We start from the raw sequence: 27959 nt of genomic DNA, 5'->3' as shown, positions 1-27959 counted from the left end.
AATGAATTTCCTTACAATTTATCATTTAAAACGGCGCAATCTCTCTAAGAAAGCCTCCTTGCATATTATGAGCTCATTTTCTTACGCACCGTACGTAGCCAGCCATGCTAATCGGAGGTGCAGGGTAATGACTACAACCTGCACACAAAAAGCAGTTTGAAAGAAGTGAGTTTTCAATTTAGACGTAAAAGTGCATAGCTCCAGTGGCTTCCTAATACATTTGAGACGTTTCACCGAATCCTAATATTTACGTGTGGCAGGAACCCGGTGGTAGCACAGAACCCGCACCTACGTATTAACCTATTTGCTGTACTGCCACCTTCTCACACAGGGTTACAAACATGCGCCGCGCAAATTAGTCACGAGTGTTGTTTCTTATTAATGCGTGCGAATGCGTTGAAATATGCACGGGTGTGTGTACGTGTGCGTGGGTTTGTACGTGAAGCATGCATGTGTACGTCCATGTATAGATGCAAAACGTGTGTGCGTGCGCGTATGCATTCATAGGCGCTTGCTAACGGCACTGGCGCCGGGGGGAGGGAGGGTATCGTTGTGTTTGTAGGTGTTCGCGTGTGCACTTATGCGCGCACGTGAGTGCGTAACCTCGGAACCCCACAACGTCTACACGCACACGCGTGCCGGCGCGCGCAAGCGACCGAGACGGCCGACTCACCAGGCGGTCCAGGCTGGTGCCGGCGGCGGTGGTGGGGCGCGGCGCGTCCCGGTTGTACCCTCGGAAGCGGTGGCTCGGCGCGTCCCCCGTGCCACGGGCCGCTCTCCGCGAGCCCGGCCCGTCGTCTCGAGCGCCCCCTCCGGCCGCGCTCACCTTCGGCTGCCCGCAGCCCGCAAACACCTGCGGAGCGCGACCACCACCCACCCCAATTGAGTTTTAATCAACGCACGAAGCGCTCGTCTGGGAAATGCGCACAGCCTCCGGCGGCGTTCGGAAAAAACCCGTCCGGGGTTTCCTGACGAAGCGCGATGATGGGTAGAAAATAAATAAATACGGCTTCTTATTTTTAAGAGCAAAGACTGCGTGCTTTTTTGCGCACATCCCTGCGTGCTCTTGTTTGAAACTCGTGTTTTTTTTCCACCCGGCACTATTCTACAATAATGCCGGCGGTTCACAGATTCGCCGGCGACGGAGTTCGTCGCCGGGCGCCGCCGTAACGCACCGTCGCACCACTCGAGCCCTGCCACGCTTCGTTCATTGTGTCCCGGTCACGGTGGCGAAGAGGGCCTACGTTGGAAATTACCGTTGGATTGCATTACAATTGTTCATGCGCTTAGGTTTTTCGGTAAAGTCACGTAGGTAAAAAGAATAAAAATATAATTTAAATAATAATATAAATAAAATAATAAATCACGACGTTTCGGAGGCAACACGAGCCTCCGAAACGTCGTGATGTATTATTTTATTTATATTATGATTCTATTATTATTTCAATCAGATTTTATTATTTATTTTTTACCTACGTGACTTTACCGAAAAACCTAAGAATATGAATCCTTGAGGTCACGAAAGCTTCAAATCTAGAATTACAATTGTTCCCCCATCATTTCTCTTACCGGGCATTTCCCTTGCATTGCTTCACTTCGAGCAATTGCGAAAGCACTTATATTCTCATCAGTCCAGCTCTAATTGATAGCGCCTTCAGCATATGCGGTGTTCGTAGGCAAACCGCAAACACCGTGCAAATACCATCGCCGGTATTGCCCAAGCGAGTCAATGAGCTGCATGTGTATATTAACACGTGCGTGTAAACAAATGTGTGTGTACAGGGCATACGTGCAATTCTGTAAAGTGTTGATACATGTTATTACTGGTGTTGACAATGGTAGTGATGATGTAGGTGATGACAGCAGTGATAATGATGATAGTTACGACTGCAAACATTCTGCTACTGCTACGATTGCCGTTGCTGCTACAGATGATGCCAATGACGGTGCTGTTGACATTGATGATTCTTAATAATCATGACATTTATTGATTTGGGAAAACCTCGTTGAGTCAAAAATGTATATGCAATAGGGTCCTCCATTGAGACATTTAATATGTTTAATTAGTGTGCTCTTTTTTAATGTAAGAATAATCCTGACAATAATGATGATTCTGCTGCTGATGAGAGATGATAGTATTTCTGATGATTATGATGATGCCGACACTGACAATAATTGTTGCTGCTGATGTTGCTGATGATGACGATGATGGTGACGACGATGATGGTGACGACGATGATGCCTCACCTGGGTGGTGATCTGCACTGCATTCTCCTGCATGTTCATGATGGCCTCTGAGATCTTGACGTCTATGGGGTCGACCACCGCCTCGATGTTGAAAGGCCCCTCCAGACGGTCGGCCACCAGCTGCATGGCATCTGAGATGAACGGGTGCATTGTCACAATTACTTCAACCGCCTCTGTGTAAGCCAATGTCAAAGTCACACGGCCATCCCTATGCAAAAAGCTCTTTCGACCATTTCCCTCAGTTCCGACACTGTTTAAAACTACGACAACAAAATCAATTACGATAAAATTGCTTGACTTAACACGTATGTCTTTGAAGTCAATATCATCGTTCATAATATCGGGTGATTTGTTTAGGATATTCTGACTTCCTGCATTTTCCTGCAGATGCTTGGTGCAGTTCCAAGCGAAACGTCGTCGCTCGTCAAAATTGCTTTTCAGCACGCGGCAGCTTCACTCGTGTTGATGTCGGGTGGGTGGGGGAGCGCCTGACGACACAGAGCTGGCCAGATAATAACCAGGCCTAACGCAAAACTCAGCTATGAAGCAAAATTATTTACAATCGCAAATTGGTTGACGTTTTATTTTAACCTTTAAATTGCTATTAACAGGGTTTTTTGCATTTATATATTTAAGAAATGGATATTTATTTATTTGCAGTCATTTTGGGTCACAACCCCTCTTAATCCCGTGACCTTATCACGAAATATTGTTTGACCCCCTGCACCTTAGCCATGAATGTTACCAATACCGTGACAAAACCGAAGCCGTCATCATCTTAATATGTAATTAAGATGATGTATGCAAAGAGAAATATTAGCCTTCACGGTTTAAATTTGAAAGCGTTATTTTTTTAGAGGCAATTATAAAGAAACTAAACGAGTTAAAACTGCTCAGGGAATACGTGTGCCTGTTTTTAAAGCATATCTTGACGTTCTCTGTCACGTTGAAAACTCCACCAGTCGCGACCTTCCCATCATGGTCCACTCAGCCCCCCGACGCCAACCGCTGCCGTGATCAACAGAAGTTCCGCTCTGAAGGCATTCTCTCAAGGCCATGGAAATGTGGAATTTCCACCAGGGGCTCTGGGTCATAAACAGGAGACGGGGCGCACTGCCCTACACTCGTTCGAGCAGAGAGACGACTGTCGATCAGTTTTACTCCTTTGCGTGAGAGAACTGCCCCTGGAATGTTCCCTTGCCCGGGTTAAACAAAGGAAGCAATTTACAATGGTAACACATGCAAATCAGACGCCGTGACAAAAACCAAAACTCGCCAACAAAACACGCAAGCCAAACCCGTTGCTTGTATTTGTCTTCGCGGCGCTTCTGTATTTATCAAGATGTTTATTTATTTACAGAATAAAAAAAACCCGTAAATCATCATTGCGAATACAAATTGCATCTGTGGTGACTTAGTGCAGGCGAGTCTCCGCAGGGACGCTTTATCGGGCTCTGCATGCCAAGCGGATGCTAAACCGTTCACGGCTTGCAGCTGCACGACAACATCCCATCCATCTTGCACGTTTCCACCGCGCTCCCACAACACCGGCAGCGGCAGGGACGCCACAAACGACACAGAAGCACTTTCCTGCCCCCCCCCCCATCTCCCATCCCTCCCTCCCTAAAACCCTGCAAGCCCGCGTCTCCCTCCACGCTCGTTCAGATTGAGTTTACAATTCCCACACCTCGCGTCCCCACCACCCCCACCGACACCACCTCCCCACGCTCTGACACGGCTTGCCCCTCTTGCCTAATTGCCTCCTAATGTTTTCATCAGTTATCTGTCCGGCTAAAGCTTTCCCCCCCCCCATTTGCCCTCGGTCGTCATTCCCGTTGAAGCCCTACGGGGGGGGGGGGGGTGGCTGCCCTTCAGAGCTTGACTCACCATCAGACGGCTGCGGGTTCAAGTTTCTGGTCAGGTGTCGGTTGTAGTGGCAGTCCTCGACTTCGAACACAATTCGTTCCCGGGACCCGTTCGTAAGGCGAACGGTTCGTAAGTCGGAACACGACAATCTAGCGGATATTTAAATACGCGTAGATGCAAACCAAGGCCGTAATTATAATATATATTGCTATAAAATAGATTTCTGTTTATATGATTGTGGTTATGGTTGTACTTTATTAATCCCTTATCTCTGCCATTACATACAATGAAACGAGAAAAGGTAAAAAATAAAAAAATAAAGCAATGTAATACAATACACTATTAGACATTATTGTAAAAAATACATCAAAAGTCCATCCTACGTGTTAGTGATTTTTTTTCATATTTTAGGCAGGAAATTCGTTTTCAAATTTAGATTTTTTTTTTCTGGGGGGGGGACCCCCAAACCCCTGAAAAATTTGGTCCCCCCCAATGTTGACTCCATGGCTACGGCCTAAACACTCACTCCCAGCATCTCGCTGAGGATCCCACAGCTGAACAAAAATAGTGCCGCCGTTCAATTTGCAGGCGAGAGTTCGCGTTTTTAAGGCAATGTAAAACAAACTAATATTTCATGTAAGCTGGTTCGTAAGTCGGGCGTTCGTAAGTCGATGGCTGCCTGTACCTGCCGTCGTTACCTCTCTGGGGAACGTAAAACGAGTTGCCTGCGGCATGGCCTTGTTTAAAGGGGTGGTGGGGGGGTACGTAAACTCAAGGGGGGGAGGGTGGTGGGTTACGGCATGGTCAATGTTAAACAAACGTTAAACAAATGCTAAGCGCTAAACAGAATGAGTAACAACGCGATCAGCGTTTTGTGTCTATCGCGCGATCCCACTCTGGCTCTCAGCCCCCCCATGTGTGTGTACGGGGTAAGGCGACCGCGTCCATCGCTTAGACCGTCCAAATGTTTGCGTTTTGCGAAGCTCCCCCACCCCCCTCCAAATATAGCAGACAGCTTGTATACCACAATGACTGATACTAAATAGGAGTGGGGGGGGGGCTGAAGGGGCTTAGCACCCCTGTCGCTTTGTGAGAAATCAACAGCGGTTGTCCCGAGGGGTAGGCACGAGCCCCTGCCATGGAAATGTGGAATTTCTACATTTGTCTCGCGGTCACTGATGTAGGGCATCACCGCTCCCACGCGCCCGCAGAGGCACATAGAGCCACCCCGTCGATGAATTTTACCCGCGCGTGAATCTCGCGCCTGCAGTTCAGTTCACGTCGGGTTTCGCGTTCCCTTTTCGGCGTTGAGGAAACGAGCCGTCGGGATTGTGGCCAAGTTCCCCCCGCCAGGAGTGGTGGCTGAAGGACATCATCATCGGTCGTGTGGGGGCAGCTCACGGACACAGCAGGCAGCCAGCTTCAAATGAATTGTTGCTCACACAATGTCCGTGGAGCCACGGTGGTGGCGAGGCGTTAACTGCCTCGCCAGGTATGCAGGTCCGTGGGCTTGATGCCGACCCTGACGCCTGCTGCATATTTGGAGTTTTGTGTGTTCTGCCCCGTGGTCGCGTGGATTTTTGTTCGGGTAATCCGGGTTTTCCCTCGGATATATTTGGAGTATGTTGCTGCTATAAATTTCCATGTAATAAGCCACTTCGGTGAGCTATTACTGATTTGTGGCCAGGTCACTTCTGAAAAACAGCTGTATAGCTCAGTGGGGGCCTTGCCTGGTGAAATAAGAATTGTTGAGTTTAGTTTATGACCACCATCTTCTGTAGAAGGACTCTGTGCACCTACGTTGGATGTGAGGATCTTTATTGTGTGTCCTTGTGATGTCTGTTGCTTGTATGTCTGTCTATAGTTTTCTAGTTAGATTTTTGTTGCTATTTATTTAATGCCTGATGATGATTGCTTGTGTTGCAATCGAAACGTCGTAATATGCTATTATTTATTTTATTATTTTATCTTTAGACGTGACTTAACCGAAAGAACCAAAGAATAATTCCTGCAGTCACGAAAGCTCCAAAATTAAGATCTTTATTGAGCCTTATGGCGTGACCCCGGGGTCCCATCGTTTTATGTCTTTTGAAGAGGAACGACACGGCGATCTATTCCTCTGGACGAGCTCGACACGATGCGCTAATCAAAGTTTTGTTCATGACGACGGCATTCGCCCTCGCCGCTGCTGCGCTTGGACGACACGACAACGGAACGATTCGCGCCAAGTGGGTCGCGGCGTTGATGTGCGCGGTGGGACGGAGTCACCACAAATTAATTACGATTTTGACGGGACCCTAAGGAGCCATCCATTCAGTACGTACACATGGAGGAGGGGTTAACCCAAACGCGTAGCTTGCGTATGGGGAGTCTACTGACAATGTGCGTACGCATGGGAAACGGAGGGGGGGGGGGGTGAAGCCTCGATCATAATTTGTCGACATTGGCCTTCAAATGAGCCACAAGTCAGACCAAGTACTGCCGGGAGAAGTGGTACTGTGGGAGAGGCGTCACTCGTGTGCCACCGTGCCCCTGACTGCAGCTGTCACGCAGCTCAGCAAATTAAGTGGCCTAGGCACGCAACTTAATTCTTTAATGCAGCCGGCGGTGGACTGTCTGGTTACTTAAACACGTTAATATTATTAATCTTTGGTCGTTTCTGCGTGGTTTAAATATCGCCGTTCTATAAGATTCAGGGGGGGGGGGGTGCGTCAGGCGTACCTACTCAGGTGGGCGGGGGGGGTGTAAGAAGTTCGCGTGCGTACAGGAAGGGAGGGAGGGGTCAAGTTTTGACAGATTGTTGCGAACCTACTAAATGGAAGGGCCCTAAGGTTCAATTTCGCCCTCTGACTCACAAGCCCCCAGCCACCAATCCCATCTCTCTGCCCCACAACCGACTCCCCACTGTCTCCTCCCCCTTCTTCCACTTTCCCGCATGTTTTTTCCTTTGAACCAAGTCGACCAATCCTAGCTCTCAGTATTTCCTCTGGCACCTCCCCCTGGGTTGAGCACGCCCTCTGCTGCTGCTGAGAGACTCCTCCCTTGACTTGAAGCTTTCGTGACTGCAGGAATTCATACTCTTTGGGTCTTTCGGTAAAGTCACGTAGATAGAAAAATAATAAGTAAAAAATCACGACGCTTCGATCGCAACAGAACATGACTTTACCGAAAGACCCAAAGAGTAAGACTCCTCCCTCTCTCCCCGATCCATAGATTTTATCCTTACACACTTGCATAGCATCATTTTGACATTCTGCATTTTGAATGATGAGTGTCAAAATGTGAGATCGTGGGTGGGGGGTGTTTTCTGAGTACTCCAATCTACAGAATTGGTCAAACACAGCATTGCAGGACCTTCTTGAAATAGAGTGTTGATACTCGGTGAAGCTTTGATCGATATAATATTATCTGGCATTTAGCGGTGTTCATCTTTGTTGGCATGTGGCGGAAACTCCACGCTTCGATGGTGGGAGCCAGTCTATCCATAAGACATCCATCGCCGATTGACTGCAAAGTAAAATACATTTTGATGAAAACCAGATCGACGCGTCGTTCCAGTGACACCTGCAGAGGATTGAGCAACTTGTTCAATGCTGACTGCGAGATGGAAAAATCCCGTATGACGCCTTCCTTTCTCATATACAGTCTATAAAACACGACTCTTTTAGAATAACATCGGGAGACCGCGACTGGGCAAATCTAACATCAGAGGGTTGTACAGCGGCTTGCTCGGCATGACGTCCGTCTGAATTCAGTTCCTGAAGGCTGCTCACGGCGCGTGGGGTGAACCGTCGGACATCGTGCCGAGCAGCACGCGGCGCCCGCGCCACAACAACACGTCGGCGAGCCTCCGAAGCCAAAACCGTGAACGCCTACGGCAGGCATATCAGAGAGAACCCCGCCAAGGTCAAAAAGCACCAACTGAGGCCGGACTCCACCGATGGGGTGCATTGCCCCGTGTGGCGTGGAGACGAAGCCCTTTCGTGAGATCTTTGAAAAGCCTCCTATTAAAAAAAGGGTGCACAATTCGCTCATTTATTCAAGCGTTCATTTTATGTTGCGGCGAGTGCTGCGCATCGGACGGACGTTTAAAACGAGATGGGCCTAGTTGGTAAAACGACCGAGCTTCAATCGGCAGAATAAATATATTCCAGTCGTTCTCGGGAGGCTAAACATTCCTCTGATCCTGCAGACGGCAGCTGTTGAATACCTAAAACATGTACCTCTGTAATCGCAACTGCTCATTACATTTGCACTCAACGAACGCACAATCCCCCCCTCCCCCCCCCCAAAAAAAATAGGTTAAGCTTAACTAATTTTTCCGTAAGACCCATCGGGCCGTTCATGTGTTAACAAATCTCAGCTTAGCTCATTAATTTTAACAAAGCATCGTGTTCTCGTGAGGTGTGTGTGTGCGTGCCTGTGCGTTACAGCGCGTTACAGCAAGGGGCGGCGGGAGAGTGTAGCGGTCAGCTCACTTGCGCTACGAACCCGTCCACCTGAGTTTGAGTCCCGCTCACGGCCAACGGCAGTTACGATTATCTGAACCGGTCCTGGGCCTCCCCTAGGTCGACTCGGCCTCAAATGAGTACCTGGTGCGGTGTGTAAACATCGCCACTGGGGAGACAAAGGCGGCCAGGCGTGGTGTTCACGGCCCACCCCCTCGTGAGCCGTGCCCGGCCTTCATAGGTGCTCGCTAACAGCACTTGCCCCAACAGGCTGTTAAGGCTATATGGGGGATCTTTATCTTTGTTGGAGCGGGGGAAGTGGCAGTGTAGCTGTTAGCACACTGCGCTACAAACCCGGCGACCCGAGTTCCGCTCACGACTAATAGGTGCGAGGGAAGGAGAATTAACTAAACACTAAAAGCAGGTGTAAAGAAAAGAGTTTTCAATTTATAATTAAAAGTGCATAGCTCCAGTGGCTTCCTAATATCGGAAGGAAGAGCGTTCCAGACGGCCGCAGAAGCGCGCGATGCGGTGACCGTCTTTGTTCAGTGACTCGTTGCCACATCTTCTATTTTTTTATTTTACTTTTTTTTATTTTATTTTTACCTACGTGACTTTACCGAAAAAACCTAAGAATATCTTCTATGAGAGATGATGGGGCCCAGTCACATCTTTGTGCCTCTCTCTCCAGGCTCACACCAAGCCTCGAGGCTTCTTCTCGTCCTCTTTGTTCGAGATCATCTCCCACCGGGTCACGTGGACAGAGTTCACACTGTACTTTACGACTGGGGAAAAACACGAAAGCCACCAATGTCCAAATGTTGGATCCTGAAAACTTTCACTCGCGGGGCAGGGGTCTGGCCGAAAGTCCTGCGTCGCTCCAAAGTCTCGTCATAAACATGCTCCACATAAATGACACCCACATCATCGGTGAACCAAGCAATTTGCCTCTTGTGCAGTGTGATACTAAAGCCGACAAAGAGCATGCAAAGAGCACGCAAAGCTCACTCAGTTTTGTTTTTAGTACAACCTTAACAGACTGTTGGTGGAAGGGACGTTTGCGACGTGTACACGTTGGCCCTATTGGCAGGTACTCATTTGCGGCTGAGTCAACCTAGCGGAGGTCCACGACCAGCTCAGATAATCGTCACTGCTGTTGGCCGCCGTGAGCGGGAATGGAACTCGGGGAACCGGGTTCGTAGCAGAGCGTGGTAACTGCTCCCCAAACATAGAAACACACTCACACATGCGTTCTTGTACAAACCCTGAGCAATTATGATAAGGACTATCTTGAATGAGTGTTATATTTAAAATAATGAGCGCTATCTTTACAACCATGCACGCATATGGTTCTGTGGCTGGAGCAGAGAGCAATTATCGGTTTTGGGGTGTTTTTTTTTTCTTCATGTGTGTGAATACAATATACGCTACAATAATGAACAATACTTTTACTGCCGAATGAAGAGAGTCAAGGCAAACGGAATGTATCATGCATCCTCCCCCCCCCCCCCTAAATCGAGAGCGCGTGATGTCGGAGACACAAGGCCTGGGACAGAGAGAAGCGAAAACATTCAACAAATAATTTTCATAACAGCGGCGTAAAAATTGCAAAAATCCCCAAGTGCACTGCGTCGCTCCGGGGCGGGATGATGATGATGATGATGAGTCACGGAGCTCACACTGAGACGCCCCGGCAATGTGAGCCGCACAGAAGAGTTATTTTTTCCCGGCCAATGACGCGGATATGCAGTGTTCCTCATGTCTGCTCGCGCATTGCGTCCAGTTTGTGTAGCGCCTCTGAAAATGTGTGCGAGGAGCTGTGAACAATACGTGCGTGTTGCGTGCGAGCGTTAAGGCACCCGCGCGTAGTGCTGGCCACCCACACCCCTCGTGTACCCGCGCCCGGCCTTCTTAAGTGCAACTCGCTAACAGCACTTGCCTCAAAAGTCTATGAAGCCTACACCGGGGATCTTTGTACGTGGGGAGGAGTGGTGGCATGGTGGTTAGCGCACCACGGCGGGCCCAGTTTGATTGGTGCTGTCCGCGCCAACCCTTCGAGCGCTGTGCCGGCCTTCGTTAGGTCTTCGGCAACAGCACTTGCCCCAAAATAGATTGTCGAGGCTGCGTGGGGGACCTTGGCCTTTGTTTTGTTCGAATATTCACGTGCGTGCATCTGCATTGTTATAAGACGCCTCTGGGCTGCTGTCCATGAGGATTACGTCTAAGCTCGCCGCAGCTCCCTCAACGTCATCGTTGCACGATTGACCCTTACCCAACACAGCTCACCTCCTGCCCAGGACCGACAATAATTCTCACCACCGGCACCACCACCGCCACCACTGCGGCGCCACCACATTCCCTGCCATCAACATGCCAGGCAACATTCGGAGGCGCTGTTACGGAAAAACCCCGGTCCAGCGTTAAATGCCGAAACATACTATTTCAATTATCTTGCGCCATATTTCATTCATAATTTATATAATTCAGTAGTTTGAATATCTATATTTTTTAACGATTATTTTTGTACTGCGTTAAGTGATATAGGTGGTGTATATTTTTCGGTCGGCGGTAGAGTTGGAATGACTGTCCGAAACGCATCCCTAATGTTTAGGATTCGTGGGAAAATCTATTCCGATTTACGAAATTATAATAATTTATTTAGTGCTTTTCATCAAGGATCTCAAAGTGCTGCACAGGACACAGCAGACGCTCAGCATAAACATAATTACATTATAATCCATTTACTAATTTACCTAAAAGTTTAATAGGCGGAAGCGTATAAATCGGTTTTAAGACACATGTTTTAAATGTCCACAGAGTTCCTGATATCTCATGGAAGAGCGTTTCGTAGCCTTGGGCTACATGGGGAAAAATCTCGGTGACCCATAGACCAAAGCCTCGAACTGGGAATGCAGAGAAGATCTGCATCATCCCCAGATGTTCGAGATCTTGAGGGGACGCATGCTGTTTTAAGCGTCTATTTGAGGAACCCATCCCTTTCGTAAATCGAAGGACACACCTGGACTGTACTGCACTGTAATGGTGGCAAACATTTCCGTGGGACGACCACCGGAAATTTGAAAACAATGTCACTAGTCAGCCTCTTGATTCGATTTCAAGATCACGGTGATTATTTACACTGCGGTGAACGTAACGGCCGATCGCCGCTGCTCATGTAAACCCATTCTATACGGCATGTACTCATCTACGCGGGAGGAGCGGTGGCACGGCGATTAGCACGCTGCGTTGTGAACCCTGGGACCCGAATTTGATTCCCTGCCCCACGGAGCAATGATCTCTGACCTGGTCCTGGGCCCTACTCGTCATCAACCTTACACTGCCCAGCGTGGTGAAGTATGGTCAAACATCCCCCATGATCAAACACGGCATAGGGAGGAGGCCATCACTCAGCAATGGGTTGACGAGAGGATGCTACCGCACATTGTCAAGATCGCACTAGAACAACACATCGACTCTTAATACGATTCGAAGTGTGTACTGCGAGATCAAAGACTCGGCATATAATCGATGAATCGGCACAAACGTCACTAGCCCAAAGACAAGTCGGTGCTAAATCGATCGATCTCAGAGAGAGAGAGACGATGGACTAGAGGAGATGGCCGATAAGGGAACTCGGTACTAAATCGATCGATCTCAGAGGTGATGGACTAGGGAAGAGCTCTGACCTCGATCCGTCCTCCTACCCAGGGCAGCGAGTCGCCTGGCTCTGCATCAGCGGCACGTTCACCACGCCGCGGGAGAATTTTCAGGGTGCTTAAAAAATGTTAACACTTATATGGGACTATCGTTTTTAATGGGAAAAGAACGGATAATACTACACGGTAACGTGATAACCAATGTATGTTAATATCTTCAAAAAGTCAAAGGGTGTCCACTCGTTCGCCTTGAATGTCAACACGTGCCTGGCATCTACTCCAGGTGGTCTCCATTGCCTGCAGGGACGTTTCTTGTGGTATTGTTGCAAATTCTCGGAAGTGTTCACATTTATTTGAAACACTCCGCATTTGTATTTGTTTGCGATGCTGCCCTTCTGAACACTTCCGCTGCGCTTTGCTACTCCACTCAACGAACGCAACGCGGGCAGCACGGCAGCGGTGCGTGCGGCGCGAGCGTCTTGGTGCGACAATGTTCGCTCACTCGCTCTTCCAGCGCTTAGGAAATAATTAAAATTCTGCTCCTGTCACCAGAATGCAACTCTGTTTAAAAAAAAACTCCACGCTGAAAGGCATTTTGTAAAAAGAAAAGCAATAGGATTTCAAAATCAATACAAACGACAACATTCCAGACAGCAGCAGTCCGCTGTGAGTGGTCTTTTCTGTGATTGTTAAACAGACACACTATAAAAGCATGTGCACATATGTCAGCACATAATAAACAGGGATTTATTTTTTATACCGCTCTTCTGAATGTTGTTTTTCTTTCTCCCTCGCTCAGGGGTTATTTGAAATAACATCAAGCGTAAAGAATATTATTCTAAGAGATGTGCAAAGAAAAGCCACTGAAGAATTTGCGACCTATATTTCTTCTTTAAAGGGCCCTCACGCACCCTCTCCTGGGTCCAGACCAGGCATCCGCCGTGTCGAGGATGAGTGAGCAGGAGAGGGAGACAGAGAGAGTGGGCGAGGGGGTGAGGGGGTGGGTGGGTGAGTGGGCGAGGGGGTGGGCGAGCGAGTAAAGAAGTGGGGTGAGCGACAGAGAGAAGGTGCAACTTTAATAATCGAGGGAGACACTCAACGGGTGAGAGAGTGGGCCAGCATGTGAGTGGGGTGGGCAAGGGAGAGGGTGAGTGTGCGTGAGCGAGTGAGCGAGCGAGCGAGCGGGCGAGCAGGCGGGCGTACGCAGAGCCAACCCACCGATGAAGTTGTTCCACTCGACGTTGAGGTCGGCCTGGTTGGCGAGGCAGCCCTTCATGACGTTGAGGCAGTAGTTGCGGCAGGGCTTGAGCTGCGGCGCCCCGCGGCAGTAGGGGCAGAACCACATCTTGGTGAGGGCTCGGACGCACTCCGAGGACAGAGACACCTGTGCGACACACACGCCCGCGCGAGACAGGGGTCAAGGCGCGTCCCCGCAATTTCCCGCTCAGCCCACTGCCGGCGCAAGGCGCCTACAACCAGAAGGAGTTCCAGAGAGCACCTACTCTCTCTCCCATGCGTTGTTTTGGGCCAATTATTTCGCGCCGGACAGGACGTCTTGGAAGCGGCTGGGAGTTACCGGCACTTAGCCCGCCGCACGTGACCGGCCGATCGGCGTCGGCACACATGGGGGGGGAGCTCAGGAAGCCGGCACCGTTGCTTCGTCTGCAACGCGGGGATATCGAACCCGGTGGGGCCTGTGCACCGCAAGTCAAGTGCGCGGACCGGCGCACCGTGGCAGCACGGTGAGCGACGGCCGTCGTCCGTAATCGGTCCGACTGCCGGACGAAGGCCACCGCCAACCGCCGCAGTCCCTCACGGCCGTGCGGTGCGGACGGTTCACCTGGGACGCGCGCGTGAAGCGGTTTCGCCGCTCGATATACCCGCCGCACTCCGCGATGTCATCTTCCAGAGCGCCCGCGCGCGACAACAACAACAACAACAACCACAACAACAACAACACAGAACAGGCATGCGCGTCGAGCACAAGCCGCCGACGGTTCCTGAGGAACTCCGCTGGAGTTGATGTAAATGCCGATTTCTGGGCGAGTTCCCGATGGAGATTTCTCACGGCACGGTGCCGTCAGCAAGGGCGCTGCAGCGTGTGTGAACCTTAAAGAGCGCCTGTTTTGATAGCCGCTTTAATAGCGCCTCACACGCAGGAATTTACCAGAGCACTCAGTGTGCTGTGAAGTGGACTTTCAAGAATGTGTGACAGATTTATTCTCAATAGGAGCAGGTCTCTCTCTCTCTCTCTCACACTCTCTGTGTCCGGGCACCATAGCAGCCCACATAAAAAGAAAACACAACTCTGCTGTTTTCCTTTTCTCACTTTTGTTTGCACAATTGCCATTGGAAGATAAAGACCACAACCGCCTTCCTGTCAATTACTTCATTTTCCTCTGCAGATAACTGAAAACAAAGATACCAGTGTAGTCGTAGAGACAGTATGGGCAAACCCTGCCTGTGAGCATTTACTTGAGAACTATTCAAACTAAAACTAAACTATTTTCTATTTTACCAGGTAAGGCCCACTGAGCTATGTAGCGCTTGTCCAGAAGCGACCTGGCTACCACAGATGATAGCTTTACGAAGTGGCTTATCATGTGGAAATGTATAGCAGCCAAATACTCTGAATTCTAAACGCATGTTTATAAAACGTGGAGGAAAAAAACGGAGAAAAATCCACGTGACCACGGAGAGAACATGCAAACTCCAAATACACAGCAGCAGCAGGTGTCAGGGTGGGGATCGAACCCATGACCTCCTGTACACCCGACGAGGTAGTTAACATCTCCTAGCCACCGCGGCACACAAGCATGGGGTGTTACAAAAGGAATAAGTGGACAAATACTGCCGCCTTCACGTGAAACATAAAAGTGTTTCTCTACACATCCTGTCAAACACACGACCCTTCTGGGAGCCTATCATTTCACCAGCATCCGATGGACACAAGCAAACCCCAAGACCGGTTGTGACATCCCGCGTCTCCCCCGAGCAGTGAGGCTTGCTTGAACCAACGCTGGTGGACTGCCAGACATTTGTAGGCTAGGATCCGCACACCGCACCAGGTACTCGTTGAGGGCCGACTAGACTCAGGATGAGTATCTGACACCAGCCACTACTTTGTGTTATTCATGGCTGGGAATCACACCAAGTTTGCCGGGTTCATAGCGCGGGCGCGCAGTAACTAGCGTGCCGCCGCTCACCACACGCACGCACACACACAACAACAGCCGGCATTCACCGCCAAGTGATGGTTATGACCCAACAGCGTTTGTGCCAGGCTAGGTGCACTCTCTCGCTGGTAGGTCACGGAACAACCTCGAGTGTTATGGGTTAACGGGCCGAGACGACTGGCAGAAGCGCACGCACCCACACATTTGCTCACGCACGCATGCACACGCACGCGCAGAGGCACGCACACTCGCGGGGGCATGCTGATGAACCGAACAAAAGTGTGTAAAAAAAAACACCATTGGCACACCTCACATGCACAAGTGCCCCTGACTGCCAAGTCCACTTGAAATACAAAAACAGACCCAGCGTTCATCAGCAGCTGTGCAGCGACACGCTTTACGATAAAATACACGTACGGTGGTCGTGACGATAACAAAATGATATAAAATAGGTTCCGATATTTGCTCCGGCGACGTGGTAAAGGCACCAATCTTGCGAGCCCCGAAGCGTCGCGAGCGTGAAATCGACGACGCGCGGCGCTCCCCTGAGTCCAAGGGAAGAGGGAATGTCGGTTTCACGACGGCGATAATTTATATATTTTTTCTCTTTCCTTCTGGGAGTCGGCGGAAAAGGTTGGCTGCGCAGAAAGCTTCTAGGAAAGCGGAGATGAGCAGATTTTTTTTAACCTTTTTTTTCTTACACTTTTGGTCTCGATTGCAATAGCGACCTCCCTTTGGGGCTTGGCAGCTGATTATTCTAATGCCGCACCAAAGCCCACGGCCGGGCGCACGCCCCAGTCGCTGGGCCCGCACCGTCTGGCACCCGAGACTCGGCTTCACTCCCAAGATCCGTTTTAGTTTTTTCCTCCCCTACCTCTTTGTTCGCTTTGACGATCCGTCCGCAAATGCCCTCGCACCTGCCGCTCGTGAGGTCTCGCTCAATGCACACCGAGTGCTCGCCACAAATGAACCGCAACGCCTCGACGATTTCGTCAAGGAGCATCAACCACCACGCGAACTCCGGTCACCCTCGCAGCGGCGGTCACGCCGCATCGCGCGGCACGGCGCTTTCAGATGCGCTTCTACAGACGTCTGGAACACTTTTCGATCTTATAACTGCTTTTCGTGTTTTATTTTGTTGTCCTTCCCCCACGCCTCCAATTAGCACGGTTGGCTACGTACGGTGCGAAGGAGGCTCAACACACAATCAAGCAGGAAACCCGCCCGGGGAAAAATAAGAATGCATTTTCTTTGTTTGTTATTATTATTGTAATTTATTTTTATTATTATTACTTGAGGTTGTTTGGTATTTTGGAGGGGTTTGGTCCAGAAGATAGGGCACAGGATATCGATGTTGTTGAGCCGTGCGCCGCTCAATCAGCCGCCCTGGGCGGCGTGGAGGGTGGGGAGGGAGGATTGCGAATGTGGAGGCTGCAGCCGGGGCCGGCCCATCGGGCCCGCCACACATCCTGCTGCCCCTCCAGTGCCAACGGGAGTCCCGCGGTTCAGATACGAGTCCAACACAGCGGACTGCGAGTGTGCATTAATGTTTGTTCAGGTTTCTCAATGTTTTCACTATAATGACGCGCGGCCTGGTCTCAGGAACGCCTCGGTAATTCTAGAGCGTGTGTCCACAGCGAAGAGTCATCCAAGCAAAGGACTATTGGCAGTCACTGCTGCTTATATACAAAGATGCCCCGTGTAGCCTTAACATACTTTTGGGACAAGTGCTGTTAGCGAGCACCTATCAACGCTGGCACGGCACACGAGGAGGTGGGTGGCCAGCACCACGCCCGGCCGCCTTTGTCTCCCCAATGGCGACATTTACATGCCGCACCAAGTGCTCACTTGAGGCTGAGTCGACCTAGGGGCGGTCCATGACCGGTTCAGATAATCGCCGCCGGTGTTGGCCGTGAGCGGGAATCGAACTTGGGTCGCCGGGTTCGTAGCGCAGCGTGGCGCTAACCGCTACACACATGCACTCCCGTACTGCTACTTCCAGCATGTATTTAACACTGTGGGCATTTTGTCGCAAGCGATGAGAGACAGGCATGAGACAACAAGAATGAGTCAACAACAACAATAATAATAATGTGTTACTCTTGCCATTTATATTGCTCGTCAAGCCAAGAGTCAAAGTGCCTCCTGGGAGCAAATCGAAATTTGGCACCAATTCATCTCCGTTGATGACTCTGCGCCAGTCTTGGGAATTCCATATTCCGAATGGTTAGGGTGAGTCTCTCCAAAAAAATTAAACACATTTGATGTACCCTACAGATGATGATGAAAATGATGGTGGGTTGGAGTTGACCCCCTGACCCGAATTTGAATTGATAACTTTCCCAATCAGCACTCTGACCTTTGTGCCAACCAGCCAGACATTACCACCAGCGATGTCCTTGTCGTGATGTGTACACCACGGCTAGTCGACCAGAGCAGGCCGTGCGTGGTGAGGTCGAGTGTGGGCACTCCCTCCTCTTCCAGGAAGACTTGCCAATGTGGAAGAGTAGGCCAAAACACCCTCTGTCGTAACAGGGCCCTGGAATGCATTGCCGAGTGGATTGTGCCTTGACCCCACGCAAATAAACCTTCCCACGACTCAATGCCAGCCACGCTTTATCATTTTACTTTTAACAAGATTCTGTTCATCGGCGACACTCAATCGATACTTTAAGGTAGCTACTCATCTGAACAATTTCAAAACTGGTCATCAGAAAACATTTGTGCAAATGCTCATCAGGCCCCCCTACGGTGTGACGTGAACACCGCCTCCCCACGGCCTCTCTGTGCGCTCTGAAGAAGGGCCCCCGAAGCGTCAACCATCACAAAGTGTTTCCTCCTCTCCTCCTCCTCCTCCTCTCCAGGCCACGCAGTGTTGTTGTTGTTGTTGCCGGCGAATGTGACGACTGCTTTTTTATTTTCTTCTTCACTGAGCTTTGAGCACCGCTGCCAACGCAGCGGCGGCGGCGGCAGCATCGGCAAATAAAAAGCAAAAGTCCCTCTCGACAGCGGCCCTCGAGAGCTGCCTCTCGCGGAGACCCCTTCTGCCGGCAGTGACGTGAGCACGAAATTGCAGGGCCGCGCCTGTACCTTTCTACAAACGAGCGTGAGTGCGTGTGTAGGTATAGCGCTCGTGTAGCCATTAGCACGCTGCGCTACGAACCCGGCGACCAGAGATCGGTTCCCGCTCACGGCCAACACCGGTGACGAATAATTGAACCGGTTTTGGGCCTCCCCTAGGTCGACTCAGCCTCAAATGAGTACCTGGTGCGGTGTTTAAACATCGCCACGAGGAAGACAAAGGCGGCCGGGTGTGGTGCTGGCAATCCACCCCCTCGTGTGCCGTGCCAAGCCTTCATAGGTGCCATTCGCGAACAGAACTTTCCCCAACAGCCTATTCAAGCTATACGGGGGATCTTTGCCTCTGTTGCGTATATAAAACACAGTTGCTTACCCGCAGGAAATAGCAATTACATCCTGCCTTGAACACGTGCACCTGTGCCAACATTTACTTCTAATGGTTTGGTGCTGATGGCGACTAAAAATAATAGAGGAAACGATTGTTATAAACTCTGCCGCAACTTTTAGGAAATACATCAACAGCCCCTGGCCCCGCGACATAACCACGCGGCGCGAAGGTCAGCGAAGGTCGACTAAGGTCGGCGAACACTCGACTGCCGGGGCAAGTGCTGTTAGCGAGCAGCACCTATGAAGGCCGGCGCGGCACACGAGGGGGTGGGTGGCCAGCACCACGCCTGGCCAACTTGGTCCTCCCGAGTGGCGATATCTTTACACGCGGCACCAGGTACTCATTTGAGGCCGAGTAGACCGAGGGGAGGCCCAGGACCGGTTCAAGATAATCGTCACCGGCGTTGACCATGAGCGGGAACCGAATTCGGGCCGCCGGGTTCGTAGCGCAGTGGCGCTCACCGCCACACCACCGCTCTACGCAGCCGCTCGCTACTCGTGGCAGCAAATTGGTATTCACTGGTGATCAGAGAGCGGCACAGACCGCTTGGATGGATGAGATGGTGTTGGGTTGTGGGTGGTGGGTGGTGGGTTGTGGGTGGTGGGTGGTGGGTTGTGGGTGGTGGGTGGTGGGTGGTGAGTTGTGGGTGTGGGTTGTGGGTTGTGGGTGGTGGGTGGTGGGTTGTGGGTGGTGGGTTGTGGGTGGTGGGTGGTGGGTTGTGGGTGGTGGGTGGTGGGTTGTGGGTGGTGGGTGGTGGGTTGTGGGTGGTGGGTGGTGGGTGGTGAGTTGTGGGTGTGGGTTGTGGTTTGTGGGTGGTGGGTGGCGGGTGGTGGGTGGTGGGTTGTGGATGGTGGGTTGTGGGTTGTGGGTGGTGGGTGGCGGGTAGCGGGTGGTGGGTGGTGGGTGGTGGGTGGCGTGCTACACGGAGGAGCCACGCCGGGTCACATCAAACGCCGGGTGAACCCCGCTGCTAATGAACCCCTCACTATTGGCAGCAGAAGCCATTAGCACCTAACGCCGATTCCATCCTCACCGTGGCTCGCTCAATCGCTCACTCGTCGGGACAGCCAGCAATTCCTCTGCGGCGCTGTTTAAAATAAAAATCGAGATTTATTTTCTCTTCGCTCTGCCACGCCACGGATCGCGAAGACGCGACATCGCTTTGGAGGCGTTCAAAAGCATTTGTCTACAACGTGGACAATTTCTAGCCTTGCGCTATCCACATTCCCGTTTCATTCACCCTGGGGTGCGTATTTTTGTCATGCTTGCTGATTTTCAATTTTCTTGCATCGGATTTATATCCTGTGCCGCCGTGCTTGGATGTGTTCCAGCATCGTTCCCTGCCTGGTTCCCACTGCGAAAGAGATGTCTTGCCAAATGGAGGTCTCAATGGGCTCACAGGGGGATCTTATCTACCTGGACATTCCCTCTCACCTACATACCTTTACCAACCCCTTTCATGTACAACTGACGTGCCTAACATCTCACCTACCTACCATCTCACCTACCATCTCATCTCACCTACCATCTCACCTATCCACCATCTCACCTACCATCTCACCTACCCACCACCTCACCTACCTACCATCTCACCTACCATCTCACCTACCTACCGTCTCACCGACTTACCTACCACCTCACCTACCTACCATTTCACCATCTCACTCACCATCTCACCTACCATCTCACCTACCCACCATCTCACCTACCATCTCACCTACCCACCACCTCACCTACCTACCATCTCACCGTCCTTCCACCTCACTTACCCATAACATAGCCACCCATCTAAGTGCACGTGAACAGCATGTTTGTGTGCGTGTGCGTGTGTGCACGTGCGTGTGTGCGGGTGGGGGGGGTCTCCATGCGTTCGCGTTACGTGCAGGTGTCAAGGGGGTCGCCCTTCTCTCCCCCCGCCCCCCCACCCCCCGCCCCCCGCCCCCCACGCTTTCATTCCTCTGCTGCAGGATTCTCCCTGGCGTTCGCACTCGACGGCGGTCTTCTTGCTCCGCCGCGCGTCTCGTCTGTCTGTCAATGCGCCCAGTGGCAGGACCTGACCCAAATTAACATTTGTCTCCCCACCCTCCCTCCCTCCCTCCGTCTCTCTCTTATCGCGAAGACGGAATCGGGACGCGTATTGTAATTAATTACAACCTGTGAAATTTTAATTAATTACCTTCAGCAAAGATTAATCTATTTTCGCGGTGACATGATTATGCATCTCACGATGATCACAGGATTTGAACATTCCATGCACGCGCACGCGCGCCTGCATGCATAATGCTCACACACACACGCCGGCGGGAAAGACACGGAGACCCGGCATAGCCTCGGCAGGATGTCGGGGCAAGTGCTGTGCACCTATGAAGGCCGGCACGGCACGGCACACGGGGAGGTGGGTGGCCAACACCACGCCCGGCCGCCTTTGTCACCCCAGTGCTGATATTTACACACCGCGCCAGGTGCTCGAGAGGGAAGCCTGGGACCAGCTCGGACATCACTGATGGAGGGAAGCCCTCCACCACCCCCCCACAGACACTCTCGTAACTCAACACGCGCCCCCCCCCCCCGCTCGACTCCTTAAGCAAACATTCCACCGCCAGGTATTCCTTTGTCACGGGAGAGGCGGCTGCGGCACTTCATTGGCATTTAACGAGACATTCACAGGCGGCAATTTCCCGCGGTGTAAGTGAATGCTCGCGCAGATCTCTATCAGCCGGAGGCAATGACTCGCGCGGCTGTGCGCGAGCAACCCGCCTGAGTGGTGGTGGTGATGGTGATGATGGTGATGATGGTGGTGGTGATGGTGGTGATGATGGTGGTGGTGGTGATGGTGATGATGATGGTGGTGGTGGTGATGGTGATGATGGTGGTGGTGGTGATGGTGGTGATGGTGATGATGGTGGTGATGGTGATGGTGGTGATGATGGTGGTGGTGATGGTGGTGGTGATGGTCATGATGGTGATAGTGGTGATGATGGTGGTGATGGTGGTGATGGTGATGATGGTGATGGTGGTGATGATGGTGTTGATGGTGGTGATGTTGATGGTGATTATCGCTGCCTCTTGCCCACGTGATCAGGCTCGTGTGGGTAACTGGCTGGATGACGCTGGATCTGCACCCGCTCGGCCGCTCGTCTGCCGCAGGCGCGAGTTGGGATCGCGCGATCACCCACGTGGACTACTGCGACGTTCACAACGTTCTGACGACGACGACAGCAGCAGCAGCAGCAAAGCGTCCCCAGCGCAGTTTTCGGACGCTGGGGTAAAACAACACGGAGCGGGCCGCTCCAAGGGGGGGGGGAGATGGGGGGGGGGCGTCGCCGAGTCTCAAGGCCGAGCGTCAGGAGGGGGGGTCCCTGCAGTCGGGACGTTTGGTCGATCACATGGCAAGGAGGAGGAGGAGGCGAGAGAGCGAGATGAGAGTCCAGGAACGCCGAGAGGGCGGCACGTGGCCGCCTCCAAGTCGCATTCACCAGTGACGTCAGCCTGGGCCAGGATTAAAATTCCTGGGTTCTTTATAAACACAGACAAAGATCCCCGTGTAGCCTTGACACTGTTGGGCCAAGTGGTGTTATTGAGCACCTATGAAGGTCAGAACGGTACACGAGGGGGTGGGTGGCCAGCACTACGCCCGGCCACCTTTGTCTCTCCAGTGGCGATGTTTACACATCGCACCAGGTATTCATTTGAGGCTGAGTCGACCTAGGGGAAGCCCAGGACCGGTTCAGATAATCGTCACCGGTGTTGGCCGTGAGCGGGAATCAAACTCGGGTCGCTGGGTTCGTAGCGCAGCGTGGCGTTAACCGCTACACCACCGCTCCACACCCACAGCGTGCACACAGAGTGCGTGCACACACACACACACAGCGCGCACACAGAGCGCGCGTGTACCCCCCCCCCAGCCGTACGCCAAGCGGCAGCGAGCGAACGAGCAAGCGAGCCGTCTCCGCGGCGTGCACGCCGTTAAAGACGCGGTCGTTACGCTAACGAGCTGGCAGAGGAGGCGGCCCCTCTAATTGGTTTATCCTTCACGGGGAGTCGAGCCGAGCGATCAGCGGCGATAACGGATCGCGCCTCCTCGTGTCCCCGAGCCGCCCCGTGAATCCCAAACGCTTTAACCCCTTCGCGCGACGCCGCTCGTGCCGCGCTTGGGAGAGAGAGAAGAGAGAAGGGCGCTGGCAGAAGGCCGCGAGCGACAACTCTGCACGACGAGCCACGTGGCTCGCCGTCGTTGTCGCCGCCGCCGACCTCTCCGCTGCTGGATGAAGGCCTCCTTCCCCAAGCCGCTGCTTCTCACGACGATCCGCCCTTTGCGCACGAGCCGATCTCATCGCGCGCCCACCTCCTCGGGGCCGGCGTCCTCCCTCCGACGCGTTCCGTTCCCCGCGGCTGCCGCTCCGTTGTCGTTCCTTGACCCTCGCGGCGGCTGGCGGCGGTGTGCGCCCTGCCCAAGGCCCCACGGCGGGCGTCGGACAACGCCGCCGCCCCCTTCAGTAGAACGCGATCCTTGATCCGGGGCAATTCTGGTAGTGGCCGTTCTCAGGCGATCTCCCTGCCGGGCAGGAGAAGCGGTGCCCGAAAAGTGAGGAGGGAGGCGACGGCGTCACTAGCGTTCGGTCGAGGTGACCTCTTGACCTCGGCCTTCTTTCACGTGGTATCTGCATCGCGTTCCGGGCCCCCGCCGTTGATTGGCGCTCGAAGCGACGGGATGCCTCGTCCGCACCTCCGAGCGACGCGACAGCTTCCTCCTGCCGTGCGGCGTTGGGCGATTAGCGACGCGGCGCTGCTGACGAGCAGCGAGCGCGACGACGACGAAGCTCGTCGCGGAATTCCCCGCGGAGGACGACGACGACGACGTCACAGAGCCACGAGCACCGATCGGGATGCTATCGGGTGCGTTTCTCGCGCTCCGTGAGCAACGCGCTCCGCTCCGAGGAACCCTCGCGTTGGCATTGTAGTGGGCGCCTGTGCAAAAGAGCTTCGCAGCTCATCGGATTCCTCCAGTATACATCGATATTTTGATCGATTCTGAAAGTTCCCGACAAGCGCTGTGCAACCAACGAGAGGCGCGGCGCACGGCCACGTGCCGTGGAGCCTCCTCCCGACCAAACAACAACAACGACGATTGGGGGAGGCCACTCAAGAGCGTTAGGCATGTGGCAGAACGTCGGAGAACACGGAGAAGACCTCACGCTTACGAGGGGTGGGGGTGACCCCCCCCCCCCAAGCATTGCCACCTCCCGGCCACCTCGCCACGGTCAAGTCCACTTTGAGCGGGACATCCCGTGAGATGGGCACATGCGGGGCGATTTGGTCAGAGGCAATGTCGTCCTCAGTGGGCATCGCCTGCACACCGGCCTGTCACCACCCGAGAGACGCTGGGCACAAAACGATTACGAGTGCAGCAATCGCGAGAGACAGGAAGAGCGGAGGAGGCCACGGGCTCTACCCACGTCCATCGAATCCCCGTCGGGCGGAGGAGTTAATGGACGCGGCACTACCCAGCCCGGGCCCACGCGTCTCTCATTTAATAAATTGGCTGAATTGCCGGAGACCCAATCAAAGCCCAATTTTCCTTCACAGCCAATATAGAACCGCGCGCACGCACGCATCTGCGGTGTCTAGAGCCACGCTGGGAGTCAGCGAGCGATGTTAGCGAGCACCTACTACAGGATGGACAAAACGGAGGAGGCGGTGACGGCACACCTCGGCCGGTTGGTCTCCCCTCCCCCATCCCCGTACGCGAGAGTCACCGGTCACACTTGAGGCCGAGTTGATGTAGGGGTGGCCCAGGACACGTTCCAGACAGCACTCGGCGCTGATGTCGACGCGCATCGTGGCCAGGACATCGAACTCAGAGGCCACCACGCACACACGTAGTAGCGACACGTGTGTAGCTACTACATGTGTAGTAGCTACACACGTGTGCAGCTACTACATATGTAGTAGCTACACATGTAGTAACTACGGGCTCCGCACTTTCAAGGGCCCCGCGCTAAACGCTTTCAAGCTGTCAACTCCGGTTCAGTGATTCTGCACTTGCTCTATTACTATAGTACTATACCATCTTCGGCTTTTATGAGCAACTGGGTGTTTAAGGTGAGCGATTTGTCGTATTATCTGGCTGTATAGCAAGTGGAAAAATACAATTACTTTCCTATGCAAGTTAAACATTTGTATTTTTATATTTATGTGTTTTTTTTATTTAGGGACCCTTTAATACAACATTTGCTACAGGCCCCGCACTAGCTTAGTCCGGCACTACTCAGCACATCGAATGCGATATGCCCCGTGAGGCACACCCACACAGCGGGGGGGGGGGGGGGGGGCACTGTAAGTTCTTTTCGATATAAAAACGTTCAGGGGGGAGGGGGTGGGGGTCTGGAACGTCCAAGCGATACGGATTCGTTCTGCCAGTGCGAGGATTTGTCCCCGCGTAGGCAACCACCGTTAGCTCGGCTTATCGACTCATTCGTAAGCAAAACGGCTTTTAGTTATTCCCTCCGCAAAGAACCCGCTGCCTGGAGATCCGGGTCAGCTGTGCCGAGTGTCGCTGCCCCACCGCACGCGCTCATTCGCAGCCCAAATTGTAACGGATGCTCACAAAGAACGAAAATGTTGATGACGTTTCACGCACGCCGGCTCTGAGACCGCAAGCGGCATGCGGCTCTTTATCATGGAAAGGAGAGAAGGAATGTTTCAGCAGTTACATACAAAAAACCCTCTGCAGTGATTGCCCCTAACTAACCATAATTATGCTGTGTGACGACAATTGCCCTGAGACTGGCCATCTGCAGGCAAGGTTCGTAATTTGATTCTCAGCTGATGCCAGAGAATTAATTTTTATAATTTCTGAAGCAAGGCGATTCATTCGCGCACCGCCCTGCACGCGACCGCACAAGCCGGCAGGAATACAGAGACGAAGGAGATCTCCCCACAGAGCCTGAGCGAGCTGTGGGGGTAAGTGCTGTTAGCGAGCACCTATTAAGGCCAGCATGGCACAGAAGGGGATGGGTGGTCAACAAACGCCAAGGCCGGCCGCTTTCGTCTCCCCGGTGCCGATATTCACACACTGCGCCTGGTACTCATTTGAGGCCGAGTCAACCTAGGGGAAGCACAGAGGGCCGGTTTATATTTTATTCCACCATTGAGCAATGAAGGGAAATCGGACTCTGGGTTCGGCGGGATTCGTATAGCGCGGTGCGCTAACCGCCGCACCTCCGCTCCCCGAGCGCGTGCGTAAACGTGTTCGCATGCGCGTGTGTGAGCGCGTGTATGAGCGTGCGCGTGTGTGAGCGCATGTGTGAGCGTGTGCGTGTGCGTGCGCGTGTGTGAGCGCATGTGTGAGCGTGTGCGTGTGTGAGCGCATGTGTGAGCGTGTGCGTGTGCGTGCGCGTGTGTGAGCGCATGTGTGAGCGTGTGCGTGTGTGAGCGCATGTGTGAGCGTGTGCGTGTGCGTGCGCGTGTGTGAGCGCATGTGTGAGCGTGTGCGTGTGTGAGCGCATGTGTGAGCGCGTGCGTGTTCGCATGCTCGCGGCGCGTGCTCCGTCACCGGTCCCTGCCGTCGTAAACTTCGACCTTTAACGGAGCGAGCGAGAGAACAAGAACGGCAGCAAGTTCCTCGGCTGGGTGGTGCTGTTGTTGTCGTGTTCTCCTTTTTGACGTTACAACATTGTCCAGCGGAACGCGGTGGGGGTGGGGGCGCAGGGCCGCATTGTTGGGAAGCCGCCTGCAGGGCAATAAATCTAGTGCCCTGTGAGCAGAGACCCGGCGGCCTTTCCTGTGCCGCTTTCCCCGGGACATCCCAACGCCGCGGGCTCCTGGGACGGCGAGCGAGCGAACGAGCGAGCGAGGCTGGTCACACGGAGGCAGTGGCAGCAGCGACGTCGACGCCCTTGTCGCGGCAACCACCGCGGCCGGGTGCTTTGTGTTTGCCCAAGGAAACACCACCCCGAGTCTCGGGACTCGTTTTCAGGTGGGTCCTGCTTGTGTTTGTTTTGTCCGCGTGTAAAGTGCCCCGCAGGGCGTGCGACATGAAAGCCACAACTCGGGCCCGGGAGGACTCGGCGGGAAGAGCGGGCGGCCCGCGATACGAAGGTTGTGAGTTCACATCCTGGTTGGGGTGAGGCGGGGGGGGGGGGGGGGTTGACTCAGCCCATCATCTCTCCGGGGTCGATACAATTAGTAGCAGTCTGTGGAAAAGTCAACAGTTATTGCCCCATGGATGAACCTGCTCTCACCGTAAGAATGTGGAATGTCCACCACTGGCTCAGGGCTGCAAACAGGACACGAGCACCAATCATTTGAGCAGGAAATCGCTTTGACTATCATTTACAATATTGTATCGAAGATCATTCATATCAGTCACGAGGCCTATGACTCAACATCCTGTATTTATAAGTGGAGGAACGGAGTGGAGGTCTGTTTATACTCTGTTATTACCCACGCTTCTCCACAGCAGCACACAACCAATGTGTAAACAACATTGCCTCGTGTCGTGGGCTCGATCGTTGAGATGCAATGCCCTTTGCCAATAACATCTGCCAACCTAGCAGTATTTTGTTTAACGTTTGTGACTAAAAAGACCCAGGAGGTGAAAAGCAGTCGCAGAGTTTACACGCTCAAATAAATGCTGCTCCAAAATAATGGTCTGTAAAGCCATTGAGACCGACGCATAAAATGTATACAAATACAACTGTACTTACACGTGGAGGCACTTGAATGGCGGTACGTTCACATAAACAATGACACACGCACACACAAGCTGAAGAGGAACGGACTCCTATCTAGGCTGAAAAAGCATTCTTATTTTCATCAATGCCCCAATTCCCCAGGCATTAACTGCTTTCAATTCGGTTAAATCGAATGCAATTGTTTTTTTTTGGTCACGCGTCTTCCAAACCTTATTATTTTTGATGAATATATCTTGAGCGATATTGAAGTGCGAAATGCAAAGTGGTTATATTTCCACCTATGGCCTGCATGCGAGTGTGCACACGCGTCTCTGTGTGCGAGTCTCTGTGTGTGTGCGTCTCTGTGTGTGCGTCTCTGTGCGTCTCTGTGTGTGTGTCTCTGTGTGCGCGTCTCTGTGCGT

General features: G+C 52.6%; 1 protein-coding gene across 2 annotated transcripts in view; it reads right to left on the bottom strand.

Annotated features, from left to right (window-relative positions):
• Positions 1–27959, bottom strand: part of LOC133353920 (glypican-6-like) — a 120792-nt gene that overhangs the window by 20011 nt on the left and 72822 nt on the right. For both annotated transcript variants that reach the window (XM_061570429.1, XM_061570430.1), the window contains exons 5-7: positions 13436–13601; positions 2248–2378; positions 674–853 (exon numbers count right to left, since the gene is read on the bottom strand). In XM_061570429.1, coding sequence (XP_061426413.1) covers positions 674–853; positions 2248–2378; positions 13436–13601 — 477 coding nt within the window. The remainder of the gene's footprint in view (positions 1–673; positions 854–2247; positions 2379–13435; positions 13602–27959) is intronic.

The sequence above is a fragment of the Lethenteron reissneri genome, chromosome 45, assembly GCF_015708825.2.
Source record: "Lethenteron reissneri isolate LAM-NWPU_2019-01 chromosome 45, ASM1570882v1, whole genome shotgun sequence".
Lineage (NCBI taxonomy): Eukaryota > Metazoa > Chordata > Hyperoartia > Petromyzontiformes > Petromyzontidae > Lethenteron > Lethenteron reissneri.
Note: the sequence above shows the minus strand (reverse complement) of the source record. Positions and strands in the feature narration are given on the sequence as shown.